General features: G+C 53.5%; 3 protein-coding genes across 9 annotated transcripts in view; all 3 read right to left on the bottom strand.

The window, feature by feature from the left end:
* Positions 1–248: 248 nt before the first annotated feature.
* LOC118668085 (histone H1.8) lies at positions 249–7,798 on the bottom strand. Its single transcript, XM_036332261.1, has 6 exons — positions 7,699–7,798; positions 4,746–4,763; positions 4,038–4,297; positions 1,974–2,214; positions 823–887; positions 249–500 (listed from the first exon to the last, which is right to left on the bottom strand). The coding sequence occupies exons 1-6, from the start codon at positions 7,796–7,798 to the stop codon at positions 249–251; spliced, it is 936 nt and encodes a 311-aa protein (XP_036188154.1).
* Positions 7,799–14,425: 6,627 nt separating this feature from the next.
* Positions 14,426–20,400, bottom strand: RHO (rhodopsin). The gene is made up of 5 exons (XM_036332259.1): positions 20,040–20,400; positions 18,239–18,407; positions 16,745–16,910; positions 16,399–16,638; positions 14,426–15,575 (listed from the first exon to the last, which is right to left on the bottom strand). The coding sequence occupies exons 1-5, from the start codon at positions 20,398–20,400 to the stop codon at positions 15,465–15,467; spliced, it is 1,047 nt and encodes a 348-aa protein (XP_036188152.1). The 3' UTR covers positions 14,426–15,464.
* A 5,656-nt stretch (positions 20,401–26,056) lies between these two features.
* The window catches only part of IFT122 (intraflagellar transport 122), a 66,546-nt gene continuing 64,945 nt past the window's right edge, over positions 26,057–27,657 (bottom strand). For all 7 annotated transcript variants that reach the window (XM_036332252.1, XM_036332255.1, XM_036332253.1 and 4 more), the window contains 3 exons: positions 27,458–27,537; positions 26,961–27,125; positions 26,057–26,507 (listed from right to left, as the gene is read on the bottom strand). In XM_036332252.1, coding sequence (XP_036188145.1) covers positions 26,418–26,507; positions 26,961–27,125; positions 27,458–27,537 — 335 coding nt within the window. In that variant the 3' untranslated portion in view covers positions 26,057–26,417. The remainder of the gene's footprint in view (positions 26,508–26,960; positions 27,126–27,457; positions 27,538–27,657) is intronic.

Below are 27,657 nucleotides of genomic sequence, written 5' to 3'. Positions count from 1 at the left end.
AAACACCTCTGCTGTGCTCTCAGATCCCTGCACCAGCCCTTTCCATGGTACAGTCCGTCTCCCCCAGGGCGGGAGCTTCTATCTGGGCCCTGGCCCTCAATGGCCAGATCCTTAGGCCTCAGCCTTCTTCCACGCCAATTTGTGAGGGAGAAAAAAATCTTTATTGATAAATAGGTTACAGTAAAATAAAGTGATGTGTTTTTTGGGGGGAATAAAAACTCTGAGTCTTAGTGTCTGTCCACCCGCCTCTAGCTCTTGGCTTCTGCCTTCACCCTGGTCTCTTTGGACGATGAGGCCGCGGTGGACATGCCAGGCCTTTTTGGGCCCCTGGGGACCTCTGTCTTCCTGGTCAGTGGTTCAGGCACCATCTTGGACTCGCTGTCCTTAGGAGCAGCCGCAGCTTTGGCTTTCGACCCTTTCCTGGCCCCCTGGGCAGTGGCCTCTTTAAGGACCTTGCTCCCTGTCTTCTTTTTGGCCGGGGAAGTCACACCATTTCCACTCTGTAAGAGAGCAAACCAAGGAGCAAGGCCACAAAGCTGGTGAGGAGGGGCACACAGCTCAGAGCCGCCAGCGCGCGGGTGAAATCCCAGCTCTGGGAGGCTCTGGCCAAGAGACCTCACCTCCCTAAGACTCTGTCTTACCTGTGAAACGGGGATGGTGGTCCTCGGGGCGCTGGAGGGCCCGGGAGGAGGAGAGCTGCACTGGGCTTTGTAGGAAAACAAGTGACCCCCTTCCCCAGCTGACTTCCAGGGGCTGGGGAGGGGCCCAAACTCCGGCCTGTGCAGGGAGCAGCCCAGACCAGGGAGCCACACAGGCACCTACCTTGGGGACCGTGGGTTTTGAGCTCCGAGTCCTAGCCTTGGTTTTCCTGTGGGCCTTGGCATCTGCTGGAAAGGGGGAGGGCAGGGGGAAGGACCCTCAGGAGGAGCTGCTGGTGGGCAGGGAGTCTCGGGGCCTCCAGAGCCCTGGTCCTGCCTGGGCCCTACTCCTCACTCTGCCACTGACCGACTTGGGGCAGGTGGTTTAGCTCAGAGCCTGGCTGCCCTGGTCTGCAAACTGGGAACGACAGTGTCTCCCTAAGGAGTCGGAGGGTGAGAGTCCCTCACTCTCACCCTTGCTCTGACCCCAATGCTCTGAGCCCACCCACAACAAAGGGCCTGACAGGCTTATCAGCCTCTAGTCCAGTGGTTCTCAGCCTTCCTGATGCTGCGACCCTTGGATACAGTTCCTCATGTTGTGGTGACCCCCAACCATAAAATTATTTTCGTTGCTACTTCATAACTGTAATGCTGCTACTGTTATGAATCGTAATGTAAATATCTGATACGCAGGATGTATTTTCATTGTTACAAATTGAACATAATTAAAGCATAGTGATTAATCACAAAAACAATATGTAATTATATATGTGTTTTCCGATGGTCTTAGGCGACCGCTGTGAAAGGGTCGTTCGACCCGCAGCGGGGTCGCGACCCACAGGTTGAGAACCGCTGCTCTAGTCTTTAGTCCATCTCCCACATGGCGGCCAAGATACATTTAAAATACCTCAGACCCTAGCTGCCCCCTGTTCAGAGTCTTTCCATTATTCTCCAGATAAAGTCCAGACTCCGGGCTGCCCTCCCCAGCCTCCCCCTGCTGCTGCCCCTCTATACCCCCGACCCAATTGCACACAGAACCATTTTCATGTCCTCAAATGCTTTACCTTCATTTCTCCAGGCCTTTGCTTAGGCTGCTCTTCTGCCTGGGACACCTGCTCCGGGAAGCCTTCCCTGACTCCTCTTAGAGATGAGTCAGGCTCCCGCCACCCCCCCACCCCACCCCCCCGAATCAGCTTCCATGAGTCCCGTCTGTCCGGGTCGAGCCTGATGCTCAGGGCACATGGACCAGATAGGAAATCTCCTCCCCAGAACCAGCCCCTCCATCCTTACACCCAGTGGCTGCCCACACCCTCCTCTCGCCTCTTACACACCTACCTGGGCTATCCTTCTTGCCTTTAATCTTTAACTTCCCAGGGGGCCCACTGGCACCAGAAGGGGCCTCTATGGCCTTGTCTGGCTGTTGGGGGGCCTTCCTGGCCTTGCCCCCTCTTGCCTCTTCGCCCTTGGTCTGGCCATCTTTCTTGGGGGCCTCCTCCTTGGCCTCACCAGGTCTCCGGGGGGCCGACGCGGTGGCTGTCTTCCTGGGCTGGATTCTTTTCTTTTGCTTGGGAACTAACTGGCAGAGGAGAGAATGGGGTGGGGTTGAGAGCTGAGGTTCTGGGGGCTCATGTCCCTACTCCCAACATCAAGCTCAGGGAGGAAGGCCCCATTCAAAGAGGGAAGACAAAGGAGGTGGTCAGGGCACGGGGAGAAGACACACAGCCACCTGCCAAATGCCTGCCGCCCGGAATGCATTCAGTCCTTTCTCTGCACTGAGGCAGGCCCGCGTCTCCCAGACTCACCCAAGCTGCTCTTCCTGCTTTCTGAGCCCCCCACCCCACCCCCGCATCTGGAAGCCTCAAAGCCAGGCTACTGGGAGCAAGTGGTGCACACTGTGAGCCCCACTCCATCCTCTGAGAGGCTAAGCCGTGAACCTCCTTTGGCATCCTCCCTGCCCACTCTTTCCATGGACTGGCTCCGACTCGCCCTCCCACTCCCCAACAAAGCCTCCCCATCGCACACCGCCATGTCTCCGAACTCCCGCCTTGCCCGCCAGTGGAACATGGACTTCACGGTCACACGGCCCAGCGTTTACAGCTCCCCCAGCCTCCCAGCTGTGCATCTTGGCAGGGTCTTCTTGGCCCCAACTAACTTCAGTCTTCCCGTCCTTACAAGGGAGCCGTCGGAGAGGGTGTGCGCCTCAGGGGACGCAAGGGCCCCTGGCAAAAACGTGGTCCTTGCCTTCTAGAGTCTCCTTGTGACAATGTTGCCCCCTCACCCCCAAGCCCTCCCGGCTCCCCAGTTCCCACCCAGACCAGAAACAACCCCAACTCCCAGCACACACGCATCCCTAAGTCTATGAGTGCCCTAGGGCCGTGGTCGGCAAACTGCGGCTCAGGAGCCACATGCGGCTCTTTGGCCTCTTGAGTGTGGCTCTTCCACAAAATACCACGTGCGGGTGCACGTATAGTGCGATTGAAACTTCGTGGCCCATGCGCAGAAGTCGGTTTTCGGCCTGCGCGAGTCTATTTTGAAGAAGTACTGTTGATATTTGGCTCTGTTGACTAATGAGTTTGCCGGCCACTGCCCTAGGGCCTTCCCTGCCTCCCACGGCCCGCAGCCCACTTTCCCGATTAGCTCCCAGGCCCTGCAGCCTAACCCAGCCACGGGTACTCCAGCACCCTCTCTTCTCCCTCACCCCACCCAGCCCCAGGTCTTGCCATGGCTGTCCGAGCTGTGGCGCACGTCCAGGAGTTCTACAGGGATGGGACTTCCTGCGCTCGGCCACCATTACCACAGGGACTGGAACGCAGCAGGCGGAGAATGTTCCAAGGCAACTGTCAGAGCAACTGCTACCTGCCAGGGCGCAGCAAGGCCCAGGCAGACCCATGCCTGGGTCCCTGAGATTTCCCCGGTGGCAGCTGGCAGTCCTGGTGCTGGGGTTCACGTTGGCGACAACTCTGACCCCATGGGGAACCCTCCCCTTTGAAAGAGGAGAATGTGGTCCACAGGCAGGTGCCAGCCTTGGTTTGGAGCCAGAGAGCATGGGGAGTAAGCCTGGCCCTGTGACCCAGGGTCCTCGTTGGTGGAGAGGAGTTCCAGGAAACGGTCGTGGGCAGAAGGGAACACAGGGGAGGTGGTCCCTGGTCACTGAACACACCCGACAGGGACGAAGGTGGGCACAGCAGGGTGACCAGAACTGTGTAGGGGCTCCGACGGGGCCCACACACCAGCCTTCCTGGAGAAGAGGGGGTCTCTGAGACACACAGGAAAAAGGAGAGAAGACAGGGAGGCCTCTGACGGGGGACCAGCACACAGTCAGGAAGAGGGAGCTGGACCTGAAGCTTAAACCCTGGCCGAGTCGCCATCCCCCTGTGGCCCCAGCCCCAGCAGGCTCACCTTGAAGCTGCCAGTGGCCCCCCGGGCCCTGGAGTTGACGGGCCTGATGAGGAGGCCGCGCTGCATGCCTGTGTCCAGGGCCCGCTTCAGCAGGTACTTGAGCCGGATGGCGTCCACCGTAGGGTACTTCTGCAGGATGTACAGCTTGATGGCCATCACCGAGGTGCCCCGGCGCTGCTCGCCCGCCTGCAGCGCCTCCAGCACCATGCGCAGCATCGGGGGGTTGCGGCGTGGTGGTGGGACGGCATGTTGGCGCGGGCCTGCGGGTGGACAGCAGGACATCACCCAGACCCCAAACCACCTTCGGGCCCAACGGACCATAAGCATGCCGGGTGATGCACACACCAGGCACCAGCCAGGCCCCACGGTGGGTGGACAAAGGGCCCGGGGCATCAAATATACCCCCAGCCAATGCCTGTGAGCACCCCAAGGACAGGACACACTGCTCTGGGAAAGGGCCACAGGGATGAAACCAGCAAAATGCAGACTGAGGACCTGGCATGACACAGAGCCCCGCTTCGTCTACACATCCACCAGGAGGGAGACAAAAGGGGGAGTGGTCCCCAGAGATGAGAGATTCTGGAGAAACCTTCAACTAAATGCCAGGCGGGGTCCTTGCTCAGACTCAGAACATGATTCGAATGAGCCAGCTGGGAAGGGGGGGTGGAGTGGGGAGGGGAGGCAAGGCAACTAGCTAGACGTGAATACCGGGAATATCTGATGATGCTAAGGATGATACTGTTTCGGGTCTGCTAATGGTATTGGAATTATCTTGTAAGAGGTTCTTATTTTTTAAAGATACAGTGGGGCCTTGACTTATGAGTGTCCCGACTAACAAGTTTTTTGAGATACCAGCTGTCTCTCGGCAGATTTTTTGCATTGAGTTGACAGAGTAATTTGAGTTAACGAGCTCCTTAACGAGCTGGGTCTCCCAACGAATTTAACTCGTAAGTCAAGGCCCCACTGTATTAGTGTTTACAGATGAAATGGTAGCTCTGGCACTGGCCTCGAAATAGCCCAGTACAGGAAACAAGAGCAGGCATCACTAATGACTGCTGAGGTTGGATGATGGGTGCTGGAGGTGGGGTGGGGGTGGGCGTCACTGCCACTCCGTCTACTTTTATGTTCATTTGAAAGTTTTCATAATAAAAAGTTACAAAAGAACTCCACTGCTAAATATATACCCGAGAGAAATGAAAACATATGTCCACACCAACATTTTTACACACAATGTTCACAGCAGTGTTATTTATAATCGCACAAAAGTAGAAACAACGCATATGTCCATAAACTAATGGGTGGATAAACAAAATGTGATAGCAATAAAATGGAATACTGCCCAGCCAAAAGAAGGAGCGAAGTGCTTCCTTGCAAACACTATACTGAGTGAAAGAAGTCACACAAAAACCACTGTGTATCATTTCATGTATATGAGCTGTTCTGAACAGGCCAATCATAGGAACAGAAAGCAGATTAGGGAATCCCAGGGGCTGGAGGTGTGGGGTGGGGATGGGAGTGACTGCAAGTAGGTGCAGGTTTTCTTTTAAGGTGATGAAAATGTTCTAAAATCGACTGTGGAAATGGATCCACAGCTGTGCACGTACTAAAAGCCATTGTACACTTTAAATGGGTGAACTGGATGCTGTATGAATCGCTGACATATCTCAATGAGCTTTTATAAAGAAAAGCTGCAAAAAGGCATCAAGGGCTGAGCAGGGAGAAAGTGTGAGACGTTGTCAGTAATAACAGTGGTTTAAATAGGGGGGTCAATTGGGGGAAAGGGAGACATAAGTAATACTTTAAACAATAATTTTTTAAAAGTTTAAATAGAAAACCTGATTTAAATATTAGGTGATTAGAAATGTTGCTTTCTAATCAACTTGCAAAAACTAAAGACCTCAGAAAGGAACCAACTGGCTAAAATATATATTTTAAAACACATTTTAAAGTAGAAAAAAACACCCAAAAAACTCTAGATCTTGAGCAAAATTGTAGAGACCTAATCCATTTGGAACACTGCTGTCTTCTGGCGAGGAAGAGCCCAGTGTCTGGGAATATTCATTTTGGGGCCAAAGCCTGTGAATTGGTGGAGTCCTGGGTCAGTCACCCCAGACCTTGGGAGTTTTACCCTCCTCCCCGGGGCCTCAGTCTTCCCATCTGGACAGCAGGAATGGGGGCCTTTAAGGAGGCCGGAGCCCTCCCAGCTGCAGTGCTCAACGGTTTCCAATGGGGTCCTCAGCCTGGCCGGGGCTGACAGGTACCTTAGTGTCCCCTCTCCTGCCTCTTCCAAACCACGCTGGGCCCAGGGAGCCACGCCCGGGTCTCCTCCCTCCCCAGACCTCCAGCGGGATTCAGCTCCTCATTTGGCAGCTCTTCAATACTGCAATGTCCAGAGTCACACCTCCCCCACACCTGCCCTCGGTGTTTCCCTCCCAGAACGGCACCTCCCCCCATACCTCCCAGACACCCAACAAGAACTCAGGGGACACCCTGGACTTCCCCTCCCCTTCACCACCATACCCACTCCACCCCTCCCCCTAGGCTTCTCCCCCTCCATTCTGGCCTCTCTTCTCCCTCACCCCCCCACCCCCACCCCACCCCAGGGCCCTTGCCTCCTTCCTGCTGCCTTATTTCCCTTCCAATCCAGTCTCCTCACTGCATCTCACATCCCTCACCTGCACATTACCTTCAGTCTAAGGGCAGACACACCTGACCACAGCCTGGGAGGCCCAGTCTGATTGGCCCCACCCACCCTCACAGGTGTTCTCCCCAATTCTGCCCCTAGCCAGAGGGAAAACTTGCAACTCCCCAAATGCTCGGCCAGCACTCCCACCTCCGGGCCTTTGCCTATGCTGTTCCTTCTGTGGGGGTGGCCTTCCTCCTTAGTCACCTGGCAGCTTTCACTCATCCTTTCAAGGCTCAAACGGCATTGTGATTTGAACACCTGCCCTGACTTCCCAGCCAGACTGAGCAGCTCTTCCCTGTGCTCTCGAGGCACCTGGAAACCCCTCTCCTCCCAAGGAGCCTTTGCAAAAACTCGGAAAGATTCCTCTGCCCCACCCTCTCTCCTCAGGGTGAGATTTATCCTCTCTTCAGGGGTCACCTCCTCCAGGAAACCTTCCCTGCCCTCCCAGCGTGAGTGAGGCGGCTTCCCTGGGCTCCCACAGCCCTCGGGGTGCCACAGTGAATACCCATGCCACATCATCAAATGGCATCTATTAACGAGGCAGGTTTGCCCGTCCGACTGGGAGCTACTGTAGGGAATGAACTAGGTCTGTCTCAGTGGGCCCGGTACCTGAGAAACCCCGAAGTGTTGTTTTATTGAAATTGAGACGCGACCCTCAATCCAAAGCCCAGCCCTGCATCAAACACTTGCTGCTCTTGTCCCTTCAACTAGCTGCAGGGGGCTACCAGCGCTCCCCTGAAAAGAAATGGGCTCCAGCTGGGGAGGCCTGCTCTGCCCGCTTCCCTGAGCGGGGCAGCCTCAGCTCTCAGGTCCTGCCTGGCCCTGCCACCGCTGGCATCTGATAAAGGGGCAGTTGAACTCAGCGCCTCTATGGTGGGTGCTGGGGCCAGGCTGGGGGGGGGGGGGGGCGGGGGGGGGCGGTCTGGGACACCCAGGACCCAGGGAAAGAGGGAGGAGCTGCCTCACTTTGCTCACCTGGCTTGAGAGTCCCAGACCACTCGGAGGTGGAGGTCATGGAGGTTAGCGAGGCCGAGGAGATCAAGGTGTCACTGGAGGCCAAGCTCCCAGGAGCCATTGCAGTCTGACACAGACGCAGAGGTGAGGCTGCCAGCCAGCCTGCTTGTCTTATATACCAGCGGCTTGGCCCCGTGACTCCAATTAGCCCCTGATTGGGCTGGGAGGCTCTGAGATCCTGATGGGGCAGGAGGGCTAAGATGGGGCACTGTAACCCTGCCGGGGGCACTGACACCCCAGCTTAGTCATCCACCCTGTGTGAACTTGGAGGAGTTATTGGCTTCTCTGAGTGTCAGCCCCGCTGGTGAAACGATGGGGCTGAGACCCTTGTTCCCTCCTGATCTCTGCCCACCAGGGGCTGGAGCTGCTGATGGGGAGTTGGGCACAGCTGGGTTGTGTAGGCGGGGCCTCCAATCCTTCCGCCCAAGTGTCCCACCCTGTTCCCTGGCTGCTGCTTGCCTCGGTTTCTCAAGAAATGGCAGATGGAGGCCAACGAATGGGTTTTGCCTGAAGCAGACACAACTGGATCAACCTGTGGCCACTCTTATTTTTAAAATTTATTTTATTTTATTTTATTTTATTTTATTTTATTTTATTTTATTTTATTTTATTTTATTTTATTTTATTTTATTTTATTTTATTTTGAGAGAGTGTAAGGGAGGAGGAGACAAAGAGAGAAACAATGATGTGAGAGAGACACAGCAATTGGTTGCCTCCTGCACACATCCTGACGGGGCAAGGACCAAAGTACAGAATTGAACCCAAGACCCTTCAGTCCGTGGGCCGATGCTCTAACCACTGAACACCCGGCAAGGGCCTTTATTTATTTTTTAAGAAAGAAATCTTTCCCCAGCTGGTGTTGCTCAGTGGTTGGTCACCCACCCATGAACCAAGAGGTCACCAGTTCGATTCCCAGTCAGGGCACATGTCTGGGTTATGGGCTCCATCCCTGGCTGGGGGCATGCAGGAGGCAGCCGATCAATGTTTCACTCTCACCGACGTTTCTGTCTCTCTACTCCTCTCCCTTCCTCTCTCTAAAATCAATAAAGACATTTAAAAAATAGAAAGAAATCTTTATGGAATTAAAGAGCAATTTTAAAATAAAAAAATTGCTTAGCAAAAGTCTATAAAAATTAACAATGGCCATTGGGAAAGTGGACAAAAATATAAATAGGCAATTCACCAAAACGGTTTATAAACGCAGAAAAATATCCTCAACCTCCTTGGCATTCTGAAAATTCAAATTGAAACAATGATGAGATATTATTTTCCCATAAAAATGACAAAAATTGAAGACAAAGTGTTGGCAAAGAGGCAGGGAGCTGGATGCAGAGGCTCTCGCTGCCCCTGCCAGGGGTGTACATTGGGGTGCAGCCAACTTTGACAAGGTTTTCCCTTAAGCCCAGCAACTCCCTTTCTCTGCCCTAGAAGTGCATTAGTTGGGGGGGGGGGGGGAGTAAAATAGAACTGACTTCCAAGTGAATCACTTGGGGCCTGGCTAAATGGCTCCCTTACTGTAGAATACTCTCAGCCACTTAAAGTGATGAGGTGGGTCACAACAGAGGTGAGGTGGTATTTCTCACCCAGTGGAATAACAAATACGTAAACGTCTATCGATGCTGAGTGCCCAGGACATGCAGAAAGGCGTAACCATTAGGAGGGTAAGTCGGAGCTGCTTTAGAAAGCGATTTAGGAGCATTTTACAAAACTAAAGATGGACTCATGCCACATCCCACCGTGTCACGCTAGGTATAAATCAGAGAAATTCTTACGTTATATACAAGGGTGCTCACTGCAATCTTAGCAAAACTGCAAAGCAGCCTAAATGCTCGTCAGGAGGCTGGTGGAGCAGTACAGAGCAGTGAAAATGAAGGAGCCAGAATATATCTGAGGAATATACTCTTCACTTCTGAGAAGACAGAACTCTGTGTGTGTGTGTGTGTGTGTGCGCGCGCGTGTGTGTGCGTGCTGGAGGCACAAAATGTTTGAAAGAATTTATACCAAGGTAATAGCAGGGATTGCCTCTGAGGATGGCATAGGATTTGGAAGGGGTGGGTTTAAAACAGATTTTAAATTTTCTCTCTGTAGTCTATTTTTGGAATTTCCCCAGGGACTCTCTATTGCCAGGAGGAAGCAGGGGTCATCAAAGTGCCCTATAGAGAAATCAGATGTCACCCCCCTGCCTAGCACTCTTCATGGCTCCCCACTCCCGGGCTGAAAGTTTGACCTCTTCAGTCTGGCTTTTGGAGCCTTCTTGCCCCACAGACCTGCCACACAGTTGCTCTTGGGCTAGGTGCTGAGATCAGGGCTTTGCTCCGTGTTTCCTCTGTGTGTGTGTTAGATTGATGTAGAAATGCCCCAATTTTTCACCCCTGTCCATATAATTTGCAATGTAACTTTGCAGGTCCTCCCATACTCCTTAAATCTGTGCTGGCCTTTGTGACTTTCTTTAACCAACAGAATGTGGTGGAAGTGATGTGATGCTAATCCCATTGGCATATGAACAAGCCCTGACCAGCTTGATGGATGCAGAGAAGCTCATACACCTATCACCCAGCCATCAGCCAACCAACTAATCAACCCTCCAATTAATCACACATACTTGAATCTGCCTAGTGGAGATCAACCAAGTTTAGTCTGGACAAGCAAAACTGCCCAGCTGACCCACAGAGTTGCAAGCAAAAATATATGGTGTGTTGTTTTACGCCATGTGGCTTAGGAGCTGTTTGTCATGCAGCATAAGCTAACTGATACAATCTGCCTAGAAGAATCTTCCTTACCCCCTCCTACCTTCTCTGGACTGATTCCTACTCATCCTTTTGGCCTCAGTGTAGATGCCACTTCCTCAGAAAACCCCTCCCTGACTCTCTAGGAGGTTAAGGGCCCCTCCTCTGGTTGCCCAGCAGTCCCTGAACTTGCTGTCTGGGAACCTCCAGCATCCTGAGTTACAACTCTGCCTTACCTGTCTCCTGCACTAGCCCTTGAGCTTGGTGGTGGTGGTGGGGGGGGGGGGGGAGTATTGAAGGGGAGGGAACAGGGCTATGTCTGCCTTGTTCCTGGTGGTATCCTTGGTACCCAGCACAGCGCCTGGCACACAATAGGTGCTCAGCACCCACTGCTGTAGAAGCCCCGGTGTCAGAGCCCAGTTTGGCTCAGTGCAGGAAGGCCTGAAAAACCAGGTGTGGAAACCATGCCAGAGCAGGAGAAGATACGAGGCAAGGAAGCATATGGAAGCTGGCGCAAATGGGGGCAGCAGTTTTAATCACGTTGAATTTCCAAAAATTGAGAAATAGAAAAAGACTCAGCAGTACAAACATTCCCACAAGCTTAATCCGAAACCCTGCTCCCGGCTGTGCCAGGATAGAGGTTTGCTTTTGGAGGGAAGAAGTTCTAAAATGTGCTGCGTGATCTAAAAATTCTCCCGAGGATTGCCTTTCACAGGGAAATGGCCACTGAGGCTGAGCCGCCCCAGAGGAGAGGCAGCTTGGTGTGCTGATGTGACTCTGGCACGGGGGCTCGTATGGAGTTTAAGTTTTGCCGAAAATATTTTTTAGCATCTTGCAGCATTGAACAGGGCCCGCCTGCACGAGAGCTGATAGTTCTGAAGGCGACAGCTCTCAACTTTCTGAAGTACTGATAGGGTGTCTGTTTTGTGTAACTCTAGATTCTGTGGCGTCAGGATATCTGTGACTTTAGGTCAATAAATGCATAGAGGGCAGGGTAGAAATAGAAGTAGCTGCCAGGTTCAATACCTATGTTAATATTTTATAGCCACTACTTTATTTACACATGAAGAAGCAAAGTTCAGAGAGGCCTGTGCCAGATCTCTGTGAGTCCAGACCCTGAGCTGCAACCTGGAAGCTCGGTGTCAGTTAGGAACCCAGCTGTGACTCCAAAGTAACAGTGGCTCAGACCAGAAGCCATGAGACCATTTCTCACAAAACTCTTCCAGAATACACTGTGCGGGGCTGGCAGGGCAGCTGGGAGACCTTTCCTTGCGGCTCTGTTGGTCTCTGCCCACAGATTCTACCTCCTGATCCAAGAGAGCTGCTGCCACTCTGGTCATCATGACTACACTCCTGCCTTCAGACAGGAAAGGAGGAAGTGGAGGACGCCTCAATTCTCTGAAATGTGAGACCCAGAGATTGCAAACGTCACTTCTGATTATACTCCATTGGCCAGACCTTGATGTCATGCCACTGCAGGACAAGGGAAGCTGGGAGATGCAGCCTGGTGCTGGGTGGCAAGGAGCCAGCTAGAACTTGGGGTGACATTACTAAAAGAAAGGAAGGGAATGAGTATTGGAGGAGTTAGCTCTTGCTTCCCCTTTTCCTGAAACCCATCCGTTATTTTAATCTCTTCAATGCCTATCTCGACCACCACAGGGGCTGCTCCTTTGAACTTGGTTTACGTCTCTGGGAAGGGAACTCACATGTATTGAATGTCTACTATGCACTGCATCTTTTATATCTATTTATCCCTTTACACAAATCTACCAACTGGGACAATTCTCCCCTTTAAATCTGAGGGGCCTACGGCCTACTGAGGTTCAGAGACTTGGTCCAAAGTCACACTGCTGGAAAGGACACCCACCATCTCCCTGGGGGAACCTTCGAGTGTCGGGAATGCACCCTACTGGGGACAGGGGGACCGGCTGCCATTAGGCCCTGCTGCCTCGAGGGCTGGGGTGGGGTTCACACAATCTCCTCCTGGAGGCAGGATCACGGATGAGAGGGCTTCTTTGGCCTGAGGCTGGCCAGGTCACAGCCCAGAGACTTGGTCCCTCCGACCTATCTCTGGAGCCCCTGGCACGTCCTGGCCTAGGATCCGCTTCCTTAGATTGGGTTGAGCGGAGCGTGATTGTATACAACAGGCGATCCATAAATCTGTGGGCTGCAAGGAGCCTAGAGATGAGGTGGATAATACCCTCTTCTCAGGCTAAGTCAGCAGCTCTTTGCCTTCCTATGCAAGTGCCCCATACATAGCTGTCAAATCAGTTGTAAATTAAAGAAATAAAGAGGCTTTCCTCTCTACCAGGAAAAACCGCAGAATGTTCTGATTTTAGAGTAATTTTTTCCTCTGGATGTGAGGCTGAGACAAACATACCACTCTTCAGAATAAGTGAAGTGGGGTGGGGGAGTAAGGGGACAGGGCAGCCTGCAAGGCAGGGCAGCTGAAATGCCACTGTCCCTCCCACTGCCATGCCTGGCCCAACACAGCACCTGACATGGAGAGTAACCTGCAGGACCAACCATGGGAACCTTCTTTCTTGTGTCCCAGTGTGGGAAGGGGGCCTGATCTAGCCAAGTATCAGCGACTTTGAGTCCATCCTCTTTGGGCCTCTGTCTCTCTGCCCACCCTGCCTCCCACCCTCTTCCTTCTGATACCACACCCCCAAGTTTCCCTTGGGCACCTTTCTGTCCCCTCTCTCAGACCATCTGGTTTATGTGGGCTTAATATTGGGCTGCAGGGGCAATCAGGTGACCTAGGCTTGGCCAATGAGGGCCTTACCTGGGAAATTTGCTGGAACTGATAGGAAAGAGAAGCTCACTTTCTGCAGGGCTTGCTGGGCCTGAAACAACTGGCTGCCATTTCTGCCCACCTCTTGCAACAGTCAGCCTATGCATGAAGCCAACACAGAGAAAAGTGTAGCCAGAAGAGACACAGAAGCCTGATAACATAACCTGAGCAGCTGTCTGCAGCTTTCCTAAAGTCCTGGGCTTTTCGTGTATGGGAACCAATAATTTTTCCCTTTACTTTCAGTCCTAACGGGAATTTCTGGTCACTTGCAGCCAAAAGAATCCTGACTGACATCACCCAAGGAGACAGAGTAAAGAGGGACAAGGATAGAGGTCCCAACTATTACCTGCGCCAGCCCCACCATGGCACTAGGGATCTCTCCATCTCAGGCTCCTGCCACCCTTTCCCACCTTGAGGATGAGGGTAACTCTTGGGAGCTATACCTCCATCCTGTTTCCCTTGCAGATGGAGTGCCCAGCAAGGTGAACTCTGAGCTGAGGCCCCAGTATTGTCTATAGTCTCCCACAGTGCAGACTGGCCACTGTAGTCTATTATCTCATCTAATCCCCTCAAGGTCTGTTTTAACATTCTCTTTTGCAGATAGAGACTCAGAGAGGTGACAAAACTTGCTTCAGTTTCACAGGTCACCTGAGTCTCTGTGACTCCAAAGTTTGGACTTTTCCCATTTGTGTGCTTTCCTCCACCCTCCTCCCCCAACCCCCACACCCCCAGGAGGCTCTGCTGATTGCCCAATCCAGGCATCCAGGGTCAGGGACCAGGTGGATGCTGCCCAGTTTCAATCCATCCTGCAGAAAAAAACCACCACCATTAACACCAAGTACAGGAGCTGAGCTTTTAATGCCCCAATTTGCCTTAGTCTCCAGGCAGGACTGGGGAGAGCTAGAGCTTCCAGCTCTGGTTATGTGAAGAAGGAGGGGTCAGTTACTGAGGCAGCTCAATTCTGATGTCCCAACTTCACAGCAAGGACTCTCCAGAATGGAGAATGGACTGGAGCTGCCAAAGATGGGCTCATCAGCAAGGGAGTTGGAATCTGGGACCTGTGAACATCCCCAGGGAAGGTGGGCCCAAGTCAATTTCCCACTCTTTGTTTCTATGCTCTTCAAGACAAGGGTGACATTGGAGACTCAGCTCTTTATTAAATGTGGGCAGGTGAGCATGGCTTCTAGGAGCTCCATCCTGGGCCAGATATGCTGTGGGCCGAGTGCTGGGTAGGAGAGCACATGGTTTCCAGAGCTGAGATAAGGGCCTGTCTCTTCACAGGCTGCACTGGGGAGGGGAGGCACTGGGCCAGGGCTCCAGGTCAGAGGTGAGACTCCAGACCTTGGTCCCAGACTCCAGTCCAATGTTGTTTCGTCAGGTCTGATGACTGCATTCTACTTTCACTCTACTGTCCCTACCTGCAGCTCAACCCCCATATCTGGTCTGGCCTTGACGCCTGGCTAATTTAAAAAAAAAACAAAAACAAAACCTGCTGAGGCTAGATACTGGGGGTCTGTCCAATCTCAAAATGGTCACTATGAAGAGGAGATGATAATAGCAATTAATTAATTACAATAATTGATGTTATTCATAACATTAACTATAATCTGTACAGCTCCTTTACAAAGTGCTTTAACACACACACACACACTCGCATGCACACCTCATTTGATCTTCACAGCAGCCATGAATGGCAGGACCAGGGACTCAGGATTCCCATTTCACAGGGAAAGAAGGTGAGGCCCAGGGAGGAAAACAATTGCTCAAGGTTGTCAGCCATGAAACTGCTGCTGCTGAGGTGGTTTTCAGAAGCTAGATATACTCTGCCTGCCCGTCCAGCTCTTCATTCATTCCCCCATTCATTCCTTCCTCCCTCCATCTAGCATTTATTTAGCACCTACTGTGTGCCCCACTCTGCTAGATACTTATCCCTAAGCTGGGACACGTTTCCAGACAGCAAGATTTCTTCTGTTCCTGAGAGATGAGTTGTGGGAAGGAGGGTGCAGATCCCACTGGCCCCTGGGAACTCAGGACTCCAGATCAAGCCATCCTCGTGAGAGGTGGAGAGCCTCGTTAATTTTTTTTTTAACTCATGGAGCCTGTGAGACCTGGTCTGACAGGCACAGATCCTGGTGGAGAGCTGTTGCTGGGGGTGGGTGTTGGGGGATGGGAGACTCCTACAGCCGGTGGCGAGTCCTTGACAGGGCTTAGGCTGGTGCCACCTGGCTGGTCTCCGTCTTGGAGGCAGTGGTGGATGCTTCGTCATCACCCAGTGGGTTCTTGCCACAGCAGAGGGTGGTGAGCATGCAGTTCCGGAACTGGAAGGCAAGGGGCATGAGTCAGAGTCAGGGTCCACTCAAAGTGTGTGTAGCAAACTGGTGTGGTTGGCAAGATTTGCCTATAACTCCTTCCTGCTCTGCCCCTCACAGCCTTCACTCCCAGGTCAGATCTGGCTCTCTGGAGGGAATTTACTAAACATATGTGATCCCACCCAGAGATGCCCGGGACTAAACACAAGGGGTTTGTCACTAATGACATTCCGTGATGCCCTCTGTGTGCCAAGGGCAGTCTGTAAATTATCTCATTTAACTCAAGAGTTTGGGATTTTGCCCCTTCTATGGATGGAAAACCTGGGCCCAGAGAATGGAAGCGGTGCATTGCCCAAGGTCACACTGTAGAAAGTAGCAGAGCTGCGATTTGGATCCAATATGCCTGACTCGAGAGCACATTTTCCCCACTGGACCATGGATTCTGCAGAGAAACCACTGGTCTATGTTAAGGACTGCTTTATCCTTTTATCTGTCAGAATAAGGTTTTTTAGCTCTTTTTGTTCCTTGATGGAGACTGGCACCATCCCACTCACAGGCTGGGGTTTTGACCACTTTACTGTTAAAGCGGGCCTTCAGAACCGTCTGACTTGAGCCAACCCCAGAGTCACCCAGAGGATTGTTAGAAATGCAGGTCTGGGCGAGGCCAGGAATCTGCATTCCTCCTAGATGCCTCTGATGCCCTGAGGGAGACCAACCCCCAGTCCAGTTTTGCAGATGGGAAGACTGAGACCCAGCCAAGGATGTGGCTTGTCTTCCACAGGCAGTGCCTGTGGCTTGGGGACCTGGACCCCCCTGCCCCGCCACCTGGCACCTGCTTGTTCATCATGATATAGATGACCGGGTTGTAGATGGAGGATGACTTGGCGAAGAATGCCGGGATGGTCATGAAGACAGGGCCAAAGTTAGAGCCCTGGTGGGTAAAGATGTAGAATGCCACGCTGGCGTAGGGCAGCCAACAGATCAGGAACGCAACGACCATGATGATGACCATGCGTGTGACTTCCTTCTCGGCCTTCTGGGTGGTGGCTGACTCCTGCTGCTGGGCAGCCGCCTGCAGGGACACGGGGCCTGGTGTGCAGACTGCAGCAACTCGGGGCCAGGGGCTGGGCTCCACCCATTCAGTGCGTGTGTCCCCAGCCCCCAGCACAGGACCATACCTCCTTCACTGTGAAGACCAGCTGTCCGTAGCAGAAGAAGATGACAATCATGGGGATGGTGAAGTGGACCACGAACATGTAGATGACGAAGGACTCGTTGTTGACCTCCGGTTTGAGCGTGTAGTAGTCAATCCCACACGAGCACTGCATGCCCTCTGGGATGTACCTGGTGGCCGGTGGAGAACGGGACAGGAGGGGGCATAATGGAGACCCACATATGAGGAACTTGGGAACAGGCGCCAGCTGGCCGGGTGACCTGCCGTGTGGCTGGCCTTGCTCTGGGCCTCACTTTCCCTCTGTAAAATGGAGATAATAAAATGTCTGCTTGGCTGTGAGACTATGAGAATCAAATCAATTGAGAGAAGGGGCTCAAATGCTCCGTGTGAAAACAGTGTTGTTTCACTGTTTGTGTGGTGGCTGTGTTACTGGGACACGACCCAGTCCTGCCGGTCTCTCCCCTGGCTTGTGCATACCACTGGCCTGTGCAGGGTTTCTCCCCGGACCCACCGTCCCATGGCAGTGGAGCCAGGCCTCAGGCTATGCAAGGCAGAGGTTGGTGAGGGGAGGGAAATACTCCTCACCTCTGAATTTGAGATAGTACAACCCGGGGTCTTACTGAATAACAGGATGAGAGTATTTGCTAGCCCAAAGATGGGCATACAGGGTAACTAAGAGATATTTGCACAAAAGAGGAGAGGGGGAATGACAGGCCTCTGGGGCATATGGTTAGAATTTTTTTCAATGATTCTAGAGGACGGTGATACTGCACTGACCTCAGAAAACATGGTGTGTCTGTTGGCTGTGCTTACGAGGATGTAACTGGACCAGACAGAGAAAGAGGCTGCAGGCGGGGGGTGGGAGGATATGGGCTGGAATTCAGCAATGGGCAGAAAATGACCTCAGATTAGCGGTCATGATTGGACTGGGAGCCCTGCGGGGAGTTTTTATAGAGACTGAGGAGGAAAGGGAAGAGAGGGAATTTCCTGGAAGCAGGGAACGCGAAGCCTCTGGACACTCACAGTCACCAGCCAAATTTCCCAAACTGCCTCCCCTTTTCCACATCTCTCATCTCAGCCCCATTTGGAGACAATGACCTGCAGACTGCACAGGACCTGGGTCCCAGGGGCGACAGTGTCAGCACCTGCACTAGGAAGGCTCAGTCTCCCCAGGTGCTGAGGCCCAAGGTCAAAGGAAGCGGCCCACAGGGCACTGGACCAAAGAGGATTGGAATCTGGCCCTGGCTTAGTGGAGGATTAGGGGCACAGCCAAGGTGAAGGGTTGGACTTTTTGGATTCTCCTTGAGATGGGGACTCAGGAGGTGGGACCAGCCCCATAGCAACATTAGGGTCTGATCCTTTCTTCCCCTGCCCTAAACCCCAATCCCAGAAAAGTTACCAGCTCAGTGCCTGGAACCAGACAGCCCCAGGGTTGAGTGTGTCTGGGGAGCCATAAGAAGACCCCTGAAGACCCATTCCTTCTGCCCAGTGCCTTTACCTGGACCAGCCGGCTAGTGGGGGTGCAGCACAGGCCAGTGCCATGACCCACGTGAAGGCGAGGCCCATGATGGCGTGGTTCTCCCCAAAGCGGAAGTTGCTCATGGGCTTGCAGACCACCACGTACCGCTCGATGGCCAGGACCACCAGGGACCACAGGGCGATTTCACCTGCAAGGCAGTCAGCTGTGGGTCAGCATGCTTCTTGCCTGGGCTCCACTGTCTATCTAAGGAGGTAGCTAGGAAGGCAACCTGGGGTAGGCCTGGCGTGAGGCCTCAGGGTGGAGCGGGGTTAGACATCGAGAATTGGGAAGGGGTGCAGGGCAGAGGGGCTGGTATGCCGGGGGAGTGGAGTAACTCTTAGTTTAGTTCAGTTAGAGCTCTGGGTTCATGAGGGACACCGAGATCAGATTAGGGATCAGGGGTGGACTGGAAGCCCTGCAGGGAGTTTTTACGGGAGAATGTGTCCTTCCTGGGGCAATAGGCTGAGTCCCTGTTGAGAGGCATTGATGAGGCAGGGGAACCAGAGTTGGAAGTCCTTCCTCCCTCTGGAGCAGTGGCCCTTCCCCTCTAGGAAACAAAAGAACCTGGGCATGTGCGACCCTCTCTCAGGAGCCAGGAAGATGAATAATGTTTGGCTCAGAGGACCAAAGAGGAAATAATGATGGAGTTCAGACATCGCGCTGCACATCACCACAGAAATTCAGGGAGGAGGGTCATAGAATTTATCAACCAAACTGGGCCATTTCTGAGAGTGAAAGGGAACACTAGTAACTATTCCAGGACCATGGTTGTAAATTGGGACTGACCCTGCGGAGAAGTGTCTGCCTATCTTGCCCCTGCCTTCTGGCCTGAGACGGAATGATCTGTGGTCACTGAAGCTGACACCCAGTGATAGCCAGAGATTCCGGGGAATAGGGCTGAGGCAGCGCCTGGACACAATAGGGTGAGAAGGCAGGCAGCAGAGCAGTCCTTGTGGTTGGTGTTATGTCCCGGGGGCAGGGGCAGGGCCAGGCAAGTTCCTGGATCTGAGCCAGGAGACCTAGGGTCTGGTCACTGCCCTGCACATCCTTAAATGAGTCTTCCCCTCTCCATGCCTCAGTTTTCTCATCAGCTAAGTGGGATCTATTGTCTCTGCAGCATTCCTGTGGGTTTTCCAATCAAAGAAACATTTAAAAGCATCTTCCAAAGCTACAGACCACACAGGTCTCATGCCTCCCTCTGGGAGGGTTTGTCTGAAGCAGATGAGCTCCTCAACACAAAAAGCATTCGTGCGTGGCAGAGGCAGGAGGTGGGCTGGGGAGGGACTTAGCCCATGGCTCAGCACAGGTAAAGCCCAATGGCTGGAGGACTGAGAATCTGCGCCCCACCCTGAGCGGGGAGCCCTGAGCACAGGGCCTATCTTGTCCATCTCTCTCCCCAGTGCCTGGCATGGGTCTGACCCAGGGCATCTGTTCTGAGGGGAACTGAACGTGCTTGCGGGGCCCACAGAAGTGGGCTTGAAACAGCTTTGCCCCTGCTGCAAAGTGACTGCTGCCGAGACGTGACCCCCACAAGGCCCTGGACTTCTCAGACTGTTTCCTTGCTGTAAAGCAAGACAATGGCACCACTCCAAGTGAGATTAAACAGTGCCTAGCTCATCACCACCAAAGTGTGTGTTGATTAAGCGAGAACTTTAGATGATGCCAATGATTGCAGAGGGCAGGAGGCCTCGTAACCCTCATCCCTAAGCCTGGAACTGTCCCCAGACACCTCCATGCCCTGGCTCCTGTACCCCCTGCCCATCCACACCACAACTCATACCGCCCAGCGTGGCAAAGAAGCCCTCCAGGTTGCATCCCGTGGCCCCGAAGACAAAGTATCCATGCATGGAGGTGTAGAGGGTGGTGGTGAAGCCTCCAAAGACCATGAAGAGGTCGGCCACGGCCAGGTTGAGCAGGATGTAGTTGAGAGGCGTGCGCAGCTTCTTGTGCTGGACGGTGACGTAGAGCGTGAGGAAGTTGATGGGGAATCCGAGCATGATCAGCAGAAACATGTAGGCAGCCAGCATGGAGAACTGCCAGGGCTCGGCCAGGTAGTACTGCGGGTACTCGAAGGGGCTGCGCACCACGCCCGTCTTGTTGGAGAAGGGCACATAGAAGTTGGGGCCCTCCGTGCCGTTCATGGCTGAGGTCCCTGTGGCGGCCCCGTGGGCAGCTCTGACCCAAGAATGCTGCTGGGGCCTGAGCTTGGCCACACAGGGCTCCGGCTGGACAACTCCAGGTCCTGACCCCCCCCAGACCCTTATAAAGTGACCTCCCCTCCCTAAGCTTCTGGCTGAATCAGCACCTGGGAGATTGAGGGCGTTATTAATCATATTAATCCCAGAGTAGGTGCTCAATAACTATTTGTGGAAGGGAAACTGGGGGCCTAATTGGCTTCCCAAGAGGGGCCAAGGTGACTTCAGGTAGAAGCCTGGGGTTGGGGCGGAGAGGTGCTGGGGACCCTGGGGAAGGACAGGATGCCTGCCCCCACTCTTCCATCCCCCAGGAATCTCTGCCCATCTCAGCCTGATGGCCTTGGCCTAACATTGGGACCTCAGACTCCCAGCCCATTCCTCTCTGGCTTGGTGTGAGCTGACTTTGTCTCCCGCCGACTGGACCGTGAGCTCCAAGTGGGCAGGGGCTCTGGTTATTCTCCAAGTCTCTCATGCCCTCACTCAGCCCCTGTCCTCCTTCCCCACCCAATGACCTCCTGGCTCATCCAGGTGCTGGACACTGACACTAGCCCATCTCGCCAGAGTTTGAGCTTCATGAGGGCAGAGGTCACATCCTGCCAGATGTGCAGCCTGGCATAGCCCAGGAGCTCAACTGAATGGGAATTCACTCACTCACTTGTTTATCAAACATCTGTGTCAGGTCATTGCGGAAACAACGATTGAGAAAGGAGGAGCTTACAGGCTGAGGAGGACCCTGATGTAGGAAGAACAGACCCTGGCACAGAGAGGGGAGGCACCTGCTTGGCAGAGGCGTCCAGGGAGGCGATGTTTGGGTCTTTGAGGGAGGGGAGCACTTTGCCAAGTTGCCAAGTTGGGAAGATAGCACACACTAAAGACAAAGGCTGGGCAGAGGCCTGAGGCCCATCTGGGCTGTGGCTGCACATGGGCTGGGCCAGTTCTGATACCAAGCTGAGGAACCTGGCTTGATCTGGAGGGCAGTGGGCAGCGGCTTGGGCAGATCTCAGGGACAGAAAGGTGACCGAATACCCCCATAGGACAGGAGGGAGTAAAGATGGAGAAGGGGATAGGGAAGAGGTTGACTGAAGTGGGAGGGGACAAAGGCTCTCGGGGACGCTGAAGCAAGGCCTTGCATCCAGGAGGCAGACCGTGTACCAAGCCCTGTGCTGGGCACCAGATCATTGCCGTGAGCAACGCAGGTGCAGTCTTGGCCTCCTGGGGACTCCAGTGTGAAGGGGAGGCAGAGCCTGGAAACAGGACTGGTTGGATACTGTGGCACACAGGCATGTCTGGGGACTCTGGTCAGCCTGGGCTAGGACAGTGGGCTTTGGATACCATGGAACCCCACAAGGGTGGGTCCCGGAATAGCAGGACGAGCTTTGGGACCAAATGGAGGCCTGATATTGATAGGCTCCCTTCATCTGTGACAGGAATGCGATGACACCTCCTAGGAATAAAGGGGGTAGCCGGGAGTGCCTGCACGCAGGGTGCTTGTCCAGCCACAAATGTGTATCGACCAAGTCACACAAGCCTGGGGCAGCAGTGGTGGCCCCAAGGGCAGGGGATGTCACTGGCTCTGTCCCCAGGGGAGCCTGGGAAGTTCATTCCTCCCCTCACACTGCTGTATCCATAAGGCATGGAGACCTCAGGGAGCCACACCCGACTGCAGGATAAGCCCGGGTGCTTTCCCACCGGGGCCTGCCTCGTGGACCTTCGGACCTCACCACTTAGGCTTCATGGTCGTCCCTCGTTGGGCACGGCCCCTTTAGACCTTCCCTTTCATCCAGACTGAGGCTCTGCAGCCACACAGCCAGGGTGCAGCCCCATCTCCTTCCTTCCCTGTGCCTCAGTTTCCCACTCTGGTGCCTGTCAGTGACCAGTGAGTGTTGGGAAAAGTGTGATCCTCTTCTGAATCTCACTCAGGTCTCAACTCATAGCTCACATCCTTGGAGACCGGCCACACCCCAAGTCTACACACCAGGCCCCACCCCACCCCCATCCATTTTCTATTCACTACTTATCACTATCAGCACCAGTCCTATTTGTCCTCTCACTGACTCTCTAGAACACAGGGCTGGCCCAGCCTGCTCTTTGCTGCATTCTGAGATTGCAGTCCAGAGTACGTGCTCAATAAAAATATTTGTTGAATGAATGAACAACTCCCCCTGGCCTCTGTGAGGAGGCCTCACTCCCCTCTGAACACTGGGGAAATAGGCTCAGAGATTGAGGTTCCTTAGCAGAGCTGGAATTGAACCGGGGCCTTCTAACCCAGTGGTCGCCAACAGGTGATCCCGAAAGGTTGGTAACCACTGGTCTAGCCCCTCAGCTGGACCTCTTTCGTGCCTGTGCCAGGCAGTCCAGAGAGGGTCACAGAGCACACCAGTGGCCGAGCCTGAGTGTGGGTGGCTTTCTGAGCCACTGCCCCTTTGGCCTCTCTCTCAGCCAGGCTGAGAACAAGCTGTGAGGAGCTGTAAGTGGTGGGAACGGGGGCCTGGGGTTGGCTGTCTCAGAAGACAGGCGCAGCCATCTCAGGGCTTCCCCACCCCTCTGGGAGCCCAGGAGCAGGGCTCTGACGGGGGCACGGATTAGGGTTTAGTTGGAGGGGCACAAATAGCTGTTGAGCCTCTGCATAGAGGTGCTGCTTGATCAGCAGCAGCTTCCTCCCCCTTCCTGCTTCCCCTCACTGGCTTAGTCCCATCTGACTGCGTCACCAGGCTGGGTGAGGCCTGAGACTGAGCTGAGAATGTCAAGGGGGAAGAAGGGAAGGCGACAAACTGACTCTCCTCCCTTCCTTCCTCTCTTCCTCCCATCTCCTCTTCCTTCTTCCCCTCTTCCTCCCTCTCCCTCTTTTCCTCCTTCTCCAATATTTGCCAAACACCTCTGGGCACGAGGGCTGGGTGCTCAGGACACTGATATGAGTCCTACATGGTCCCTGCCCTCAGGCGGCAGCAAACAAGGGAAAAAACTTATAACCATGAGAGGTGGGAATTTGTTCTCAGCCTCAAGTGGGGGCTCAGAGTAGCAAGATGTGGACCAGGAGGGAGCCTGAGAGACCCCCCCAACCTAGACAGCCAAGGCCAAGGGAGGCAAGGGCCAGCTGGTGTGAAGACGCTGAGGCCCAGGATATGTGGCAGGCGAAGGGAGGACGAGGAGCTGGGTGCTAGCTGGCTGGCAGCAGGGGGCACTGATAATGGTTCCCATTTTAGGAAGATGTTCTGGAGTCTGGGTGGAGGGATACCAGGGAGCAATGGGGTAACAGCCTGGCCGAGGGTGAGCACCCCCCCACCCCCACCCAGTGGTCGCCTCCTACTTGTTCCAAGGGCAGGGCTGGCACAAGTGGGAGGTCACCTGGTATTTGCAGTTGGCAGCAATCTTGGAGAAGGGGCATCTGTCCACCTATTTGAGAGTCACAAGAGGCTCCTGACTTTGGTAGCATCGCTGGGGATAGATGGAGACACCCAACTGGTTGAGACCAGGCTAGAGCCAGGCCCACTTGAAGTCTGGCCTGGGACTCTTTCTGGGCCACCCATTGCTCCCTTCCCCACTGTCTCCTTTCAAGAATATGGGGCCCTAACTGGCTTGGCTCAGTGGAGAGCGTGTCAGCCTGCTGACTGAAGGGTCCCAGGTTCAATTCAGGTCAAGGGCACATGCCTGGGTTGCAAGGCTTGATTCCCAATAGGGGACGTACAGGAGGCAGCCAAACAATGATTCTCTGTCATCATTGATGTTTCTATCTCTCCCTCTCCCGTCCTCTCTGAAATCAATAAAGACATATTAAAAAGAAAAAAGAATATGGGAACACTGTTGAGGCCTGGAGACAAGCGGTCAAGACAAAGTCGTAAGCTCAACCTCTTCCAAGGTGTGCAGCCTCTGGCAGACACTCCTCCCTCCAGGCCTCAGTCCCCTCTTAATGAAATGGGCACCTCAGGATCCCTGTGAGGCCTCTCTCATCGCAGTATGTGAGGGATTGTCAGGGTCAACAGATGGAGACTGAGGCCTGAACCTCAGTGTCAGAGCTGGAGGGGGCGCTTTTGTACACATCAGGAAACAGCCTTGGAGAGAAAATTGGACCTGGTCGAGACCCCTCCAGGTTGGGACAGGAGAGCAGTTGAAACAGAATGCTTACATGTAAAGGCTGGGTGTGAATCCTGTCTTGGCTCAATAAATATTCCTTAAATGAAAGAAAACATTGCTGAACCTGTTTCATCATCAGTAAAAGGAGAATCCTTAGAGGTTAGTAAGGATTAAGTAAGATGCTGTGTGCAAAGTGCTTAGCACAGGGATTGACACTCAGTAAGCACTTGATTTAATGGGAGTTACAGTGACTGTTCCTCAGACGCAGGCCTCCACAGCTCAGCTTCGTGGCAGCAGGACCTGGCAGGCACACACGGTTACTCGGCTGAAAGGATGCATGCTAAGGGCTCAGTCTGGGCCCCCTCCCTCTGCCTTGAGCCAGGGACCATCTGATCTGACAATGTGATTGACACCTGCCTGTTGGGTGGTGGAGGCTGTTTTCTTCCTCTCCCCTCTTTTCCCCAGCCATATGCAAATGATTCCAGTTCAAGTAATGTGCTAATGGAAATCCTAACACATTAATAAATGTTTAGTGAGAGAGCGTGCATGATCATAAGTAATTACACACTCAACGGAGAAGTTCTGTTGGCACAATTGTCTGGCTCCTTTCTTCATTTTCCTCCATTATCTTCAAAGAGAGATGCAGAGGGAGGCAGGGAGGAAGGGTGGGGCAGGGGTCCAGCTCTGCGCTCACCCCTGGCTGGCCTCTGCAGCCGCTCCCCTCGTCATCCCTCCAATGGGGACCTTTGTTGTGCTCTGTCTCAATATCTAATCATGAGGGTGGTTTTCGACATCTTCCCTTTCTCCTGCTGTCAGGACTTTACACTCCCTCCTGGGCAGGCAGAGTGAAAGGTGAAGGGAGTGGGGCCTCTGGGATGGACAGATCAAGGACTTGCCATCCAGGTGGGGTGAGCTCCCTGGGCCCCAGCACCTCCCCGTGGCTGTATAATGGAAATCATCACCCTTCCTCACAGAGATGCTGTGAGAACTGAGACAACATATGAAACACGCCTGGCACAGAAAAGGTCCCAGTAAGTATCAGCTCTCCCTCCCCAGCTTCCCATCTGCTACCCACCCATGCCCTTGAGCTATACTGGTGAATCGGACACTGCTGATGCTCAGGGGAAGGGACCTTAGTGGGATCTCAAGTGGAACCCACTCACTTGAGGACATGGATGGAGGGAAGGGAAAAGCCTCAGGCTGGTTGGAGCCCATGTGGGGCTGGGGGAAAGGTGGTGGAGGGGCCTGGCCCCAGCCAGGAAGCATAACCTCCAGGGAGGGGCCCTCTTTGCCATCTTTTTGGAGCCAGGTATCTGATTTTCTTGTCAAGATGGAGCCCCATTAAACCAAAATGCATGAATAAATAAACCCTGTTCCCCTTCTCACTACCATATTGCCATTTTGATTAGATTAAATTTTAAAAGAACACAAATATAATGTTCCTCTTGGATCAAATTAGAAACAGGTGCACTTTTGCATAAGGAAATTAAATTGCAGACAATATGAAGATTTGCTAAAATGCAGACACTGATGAAAATAAGTAGCCCCTTTATTTGTAATTATTGAGGCAATCTGTTTGCAAAGTGTACATGTTAATGGTCTGACAGATCTCTGGACTCCAGCAGGCTGCCATGAACAACTCAGAAGCGTGCTTAAAGTAACAGATTTTTTTTTTTTTTAGAAAAATATATGTACATTCTCTTATCCATCTTCTGGTGCTATTTAAAAGGTATGAAATGCCATAAATAGGAATTCCGTGGTTACACAAGGCCTCTCCCTAAAATATAAACTTCAGCTGGGCAGAACACACATTCTCACAGTTTACCTCTTTCTTCTTTCTACTGCCAACTACAAGGTGGCCCAAAGGGGATGGGTGGTCCCCAGGGTGCAGGTCACGGGCTGGGGTCGTCAATACGTCTCCGGCAATAGGGGCAGTGGGTGTGCTGAAGTACCAGCAGCTCATAGTCCTCCGAGTGGAACATCTGAGGAGAGACAGCCGTGACTCTGGGCAGCCACTCTAGGTGTGCATCAGCCCCGACCTGGCATAGACTGTTGCCCTTCCATGGGAAGTGGCTTGGCAATGCGTCAGGTTAGACCACCAGATCTAGAACACCTTTGTCCAAGGACTGGGAGGAAGTGGCCCCATTTTTTCTAAATGAAGTTCAGAGGTGAATCACACTTTCCCGGCCCTCCCAGATTAAGGGCACATGCAGACAGCCCAGGGCCAGGGGCATGATTGTTCCAGACAGCACCCGGGATGCAACCCAAAGGAGGGAGGACAGCTGAGTCTCTTCTCCCAACTGGGCCTTGGTTGCTCAGAGATCACTTGTACTCCTCCCAGATGCCCGGCCTCCCCAAGGGGAAATTCGGGAAATGGAAAAGCAACAGAAAGAAACTGGACACCACACAGGAGCTGCAGGCAGTGGGCATCATACCTGGAAGCAGGAGGGACACATGGTGATGGAGGCGTCAGGTAGGAATGAGCGGAAGTACTGCCACTGCAGGGGCGGGGGCCAGCGCTTGATAAGGACTTCCCGACGGCTCATGGAGCGCAGCACCGACCGATTCACTACCACGGGCACGAACTCCGAGCCACCTTGCTGCAGGGTGGGCAGGCAGGAAGCAGGGGGCACTGGTGCCCTCAGTCATAGTAACACATTTATGTGGGCCATGATCCCAGAATCTTTGGGAGTGGCCAGGAAGGACCCCAGAGATTTCCCCCACCAAGTACCTTGACAGAACCCTGCCAGGTCATGTAGCCGCTGTTGGCCATCTCTAGTGACAGAAAGCCCCCCCCCCCCCCCCCCCCGGCAGCCCTGACAGGAAGCAGTTCTCCCTCTCACCAAGGAATGTATACAGAAGAGACCTAAGACCACCCTCCCAATAGGCTTTGCTGGCCTCAGCAGCCTATCACTCACAGAGGCACCCTCACCTCAAAACTCAGCTTTGCCGTGAATGGGTCATCATCTCCCATGGAATTCATGGTCTCGTCCAGTCTCAGAGTCTGGGAATCTGGAGGAGTCTGGTCAAGGATAGAACCTGAGGCCGAATAGGAAACAGGTTCCACCCTCCAACCAACATGTGGAGACTCACAGAGCTTCATCCAGGTGTCTCCCTACAGCTCTGGGGAAG

The sequence above is a fragment of the Myotis myotis genome, unplaced genomic scaffold, assembly GCF_014108235.1.
Source record: "Myotis myotis isolate mMyoMyo1 unplaced genomic scaffold, mMyoMyo1.p scaffold_m19_p_13, whole genome shotgun sequence".
NCBI classification, from domain to species: domain Eukaryota; kingdom Metazoa; phylum Chordata; class Mammalia; order Chiroptera; family Vespertilionidae; genus Myotis; species Myotis myotis.
The sequence above is the reverse complement of the archived record's forward strand: the minus strand, read 5'-3'. Positions and strand labels throughout refer to the sequence as shown.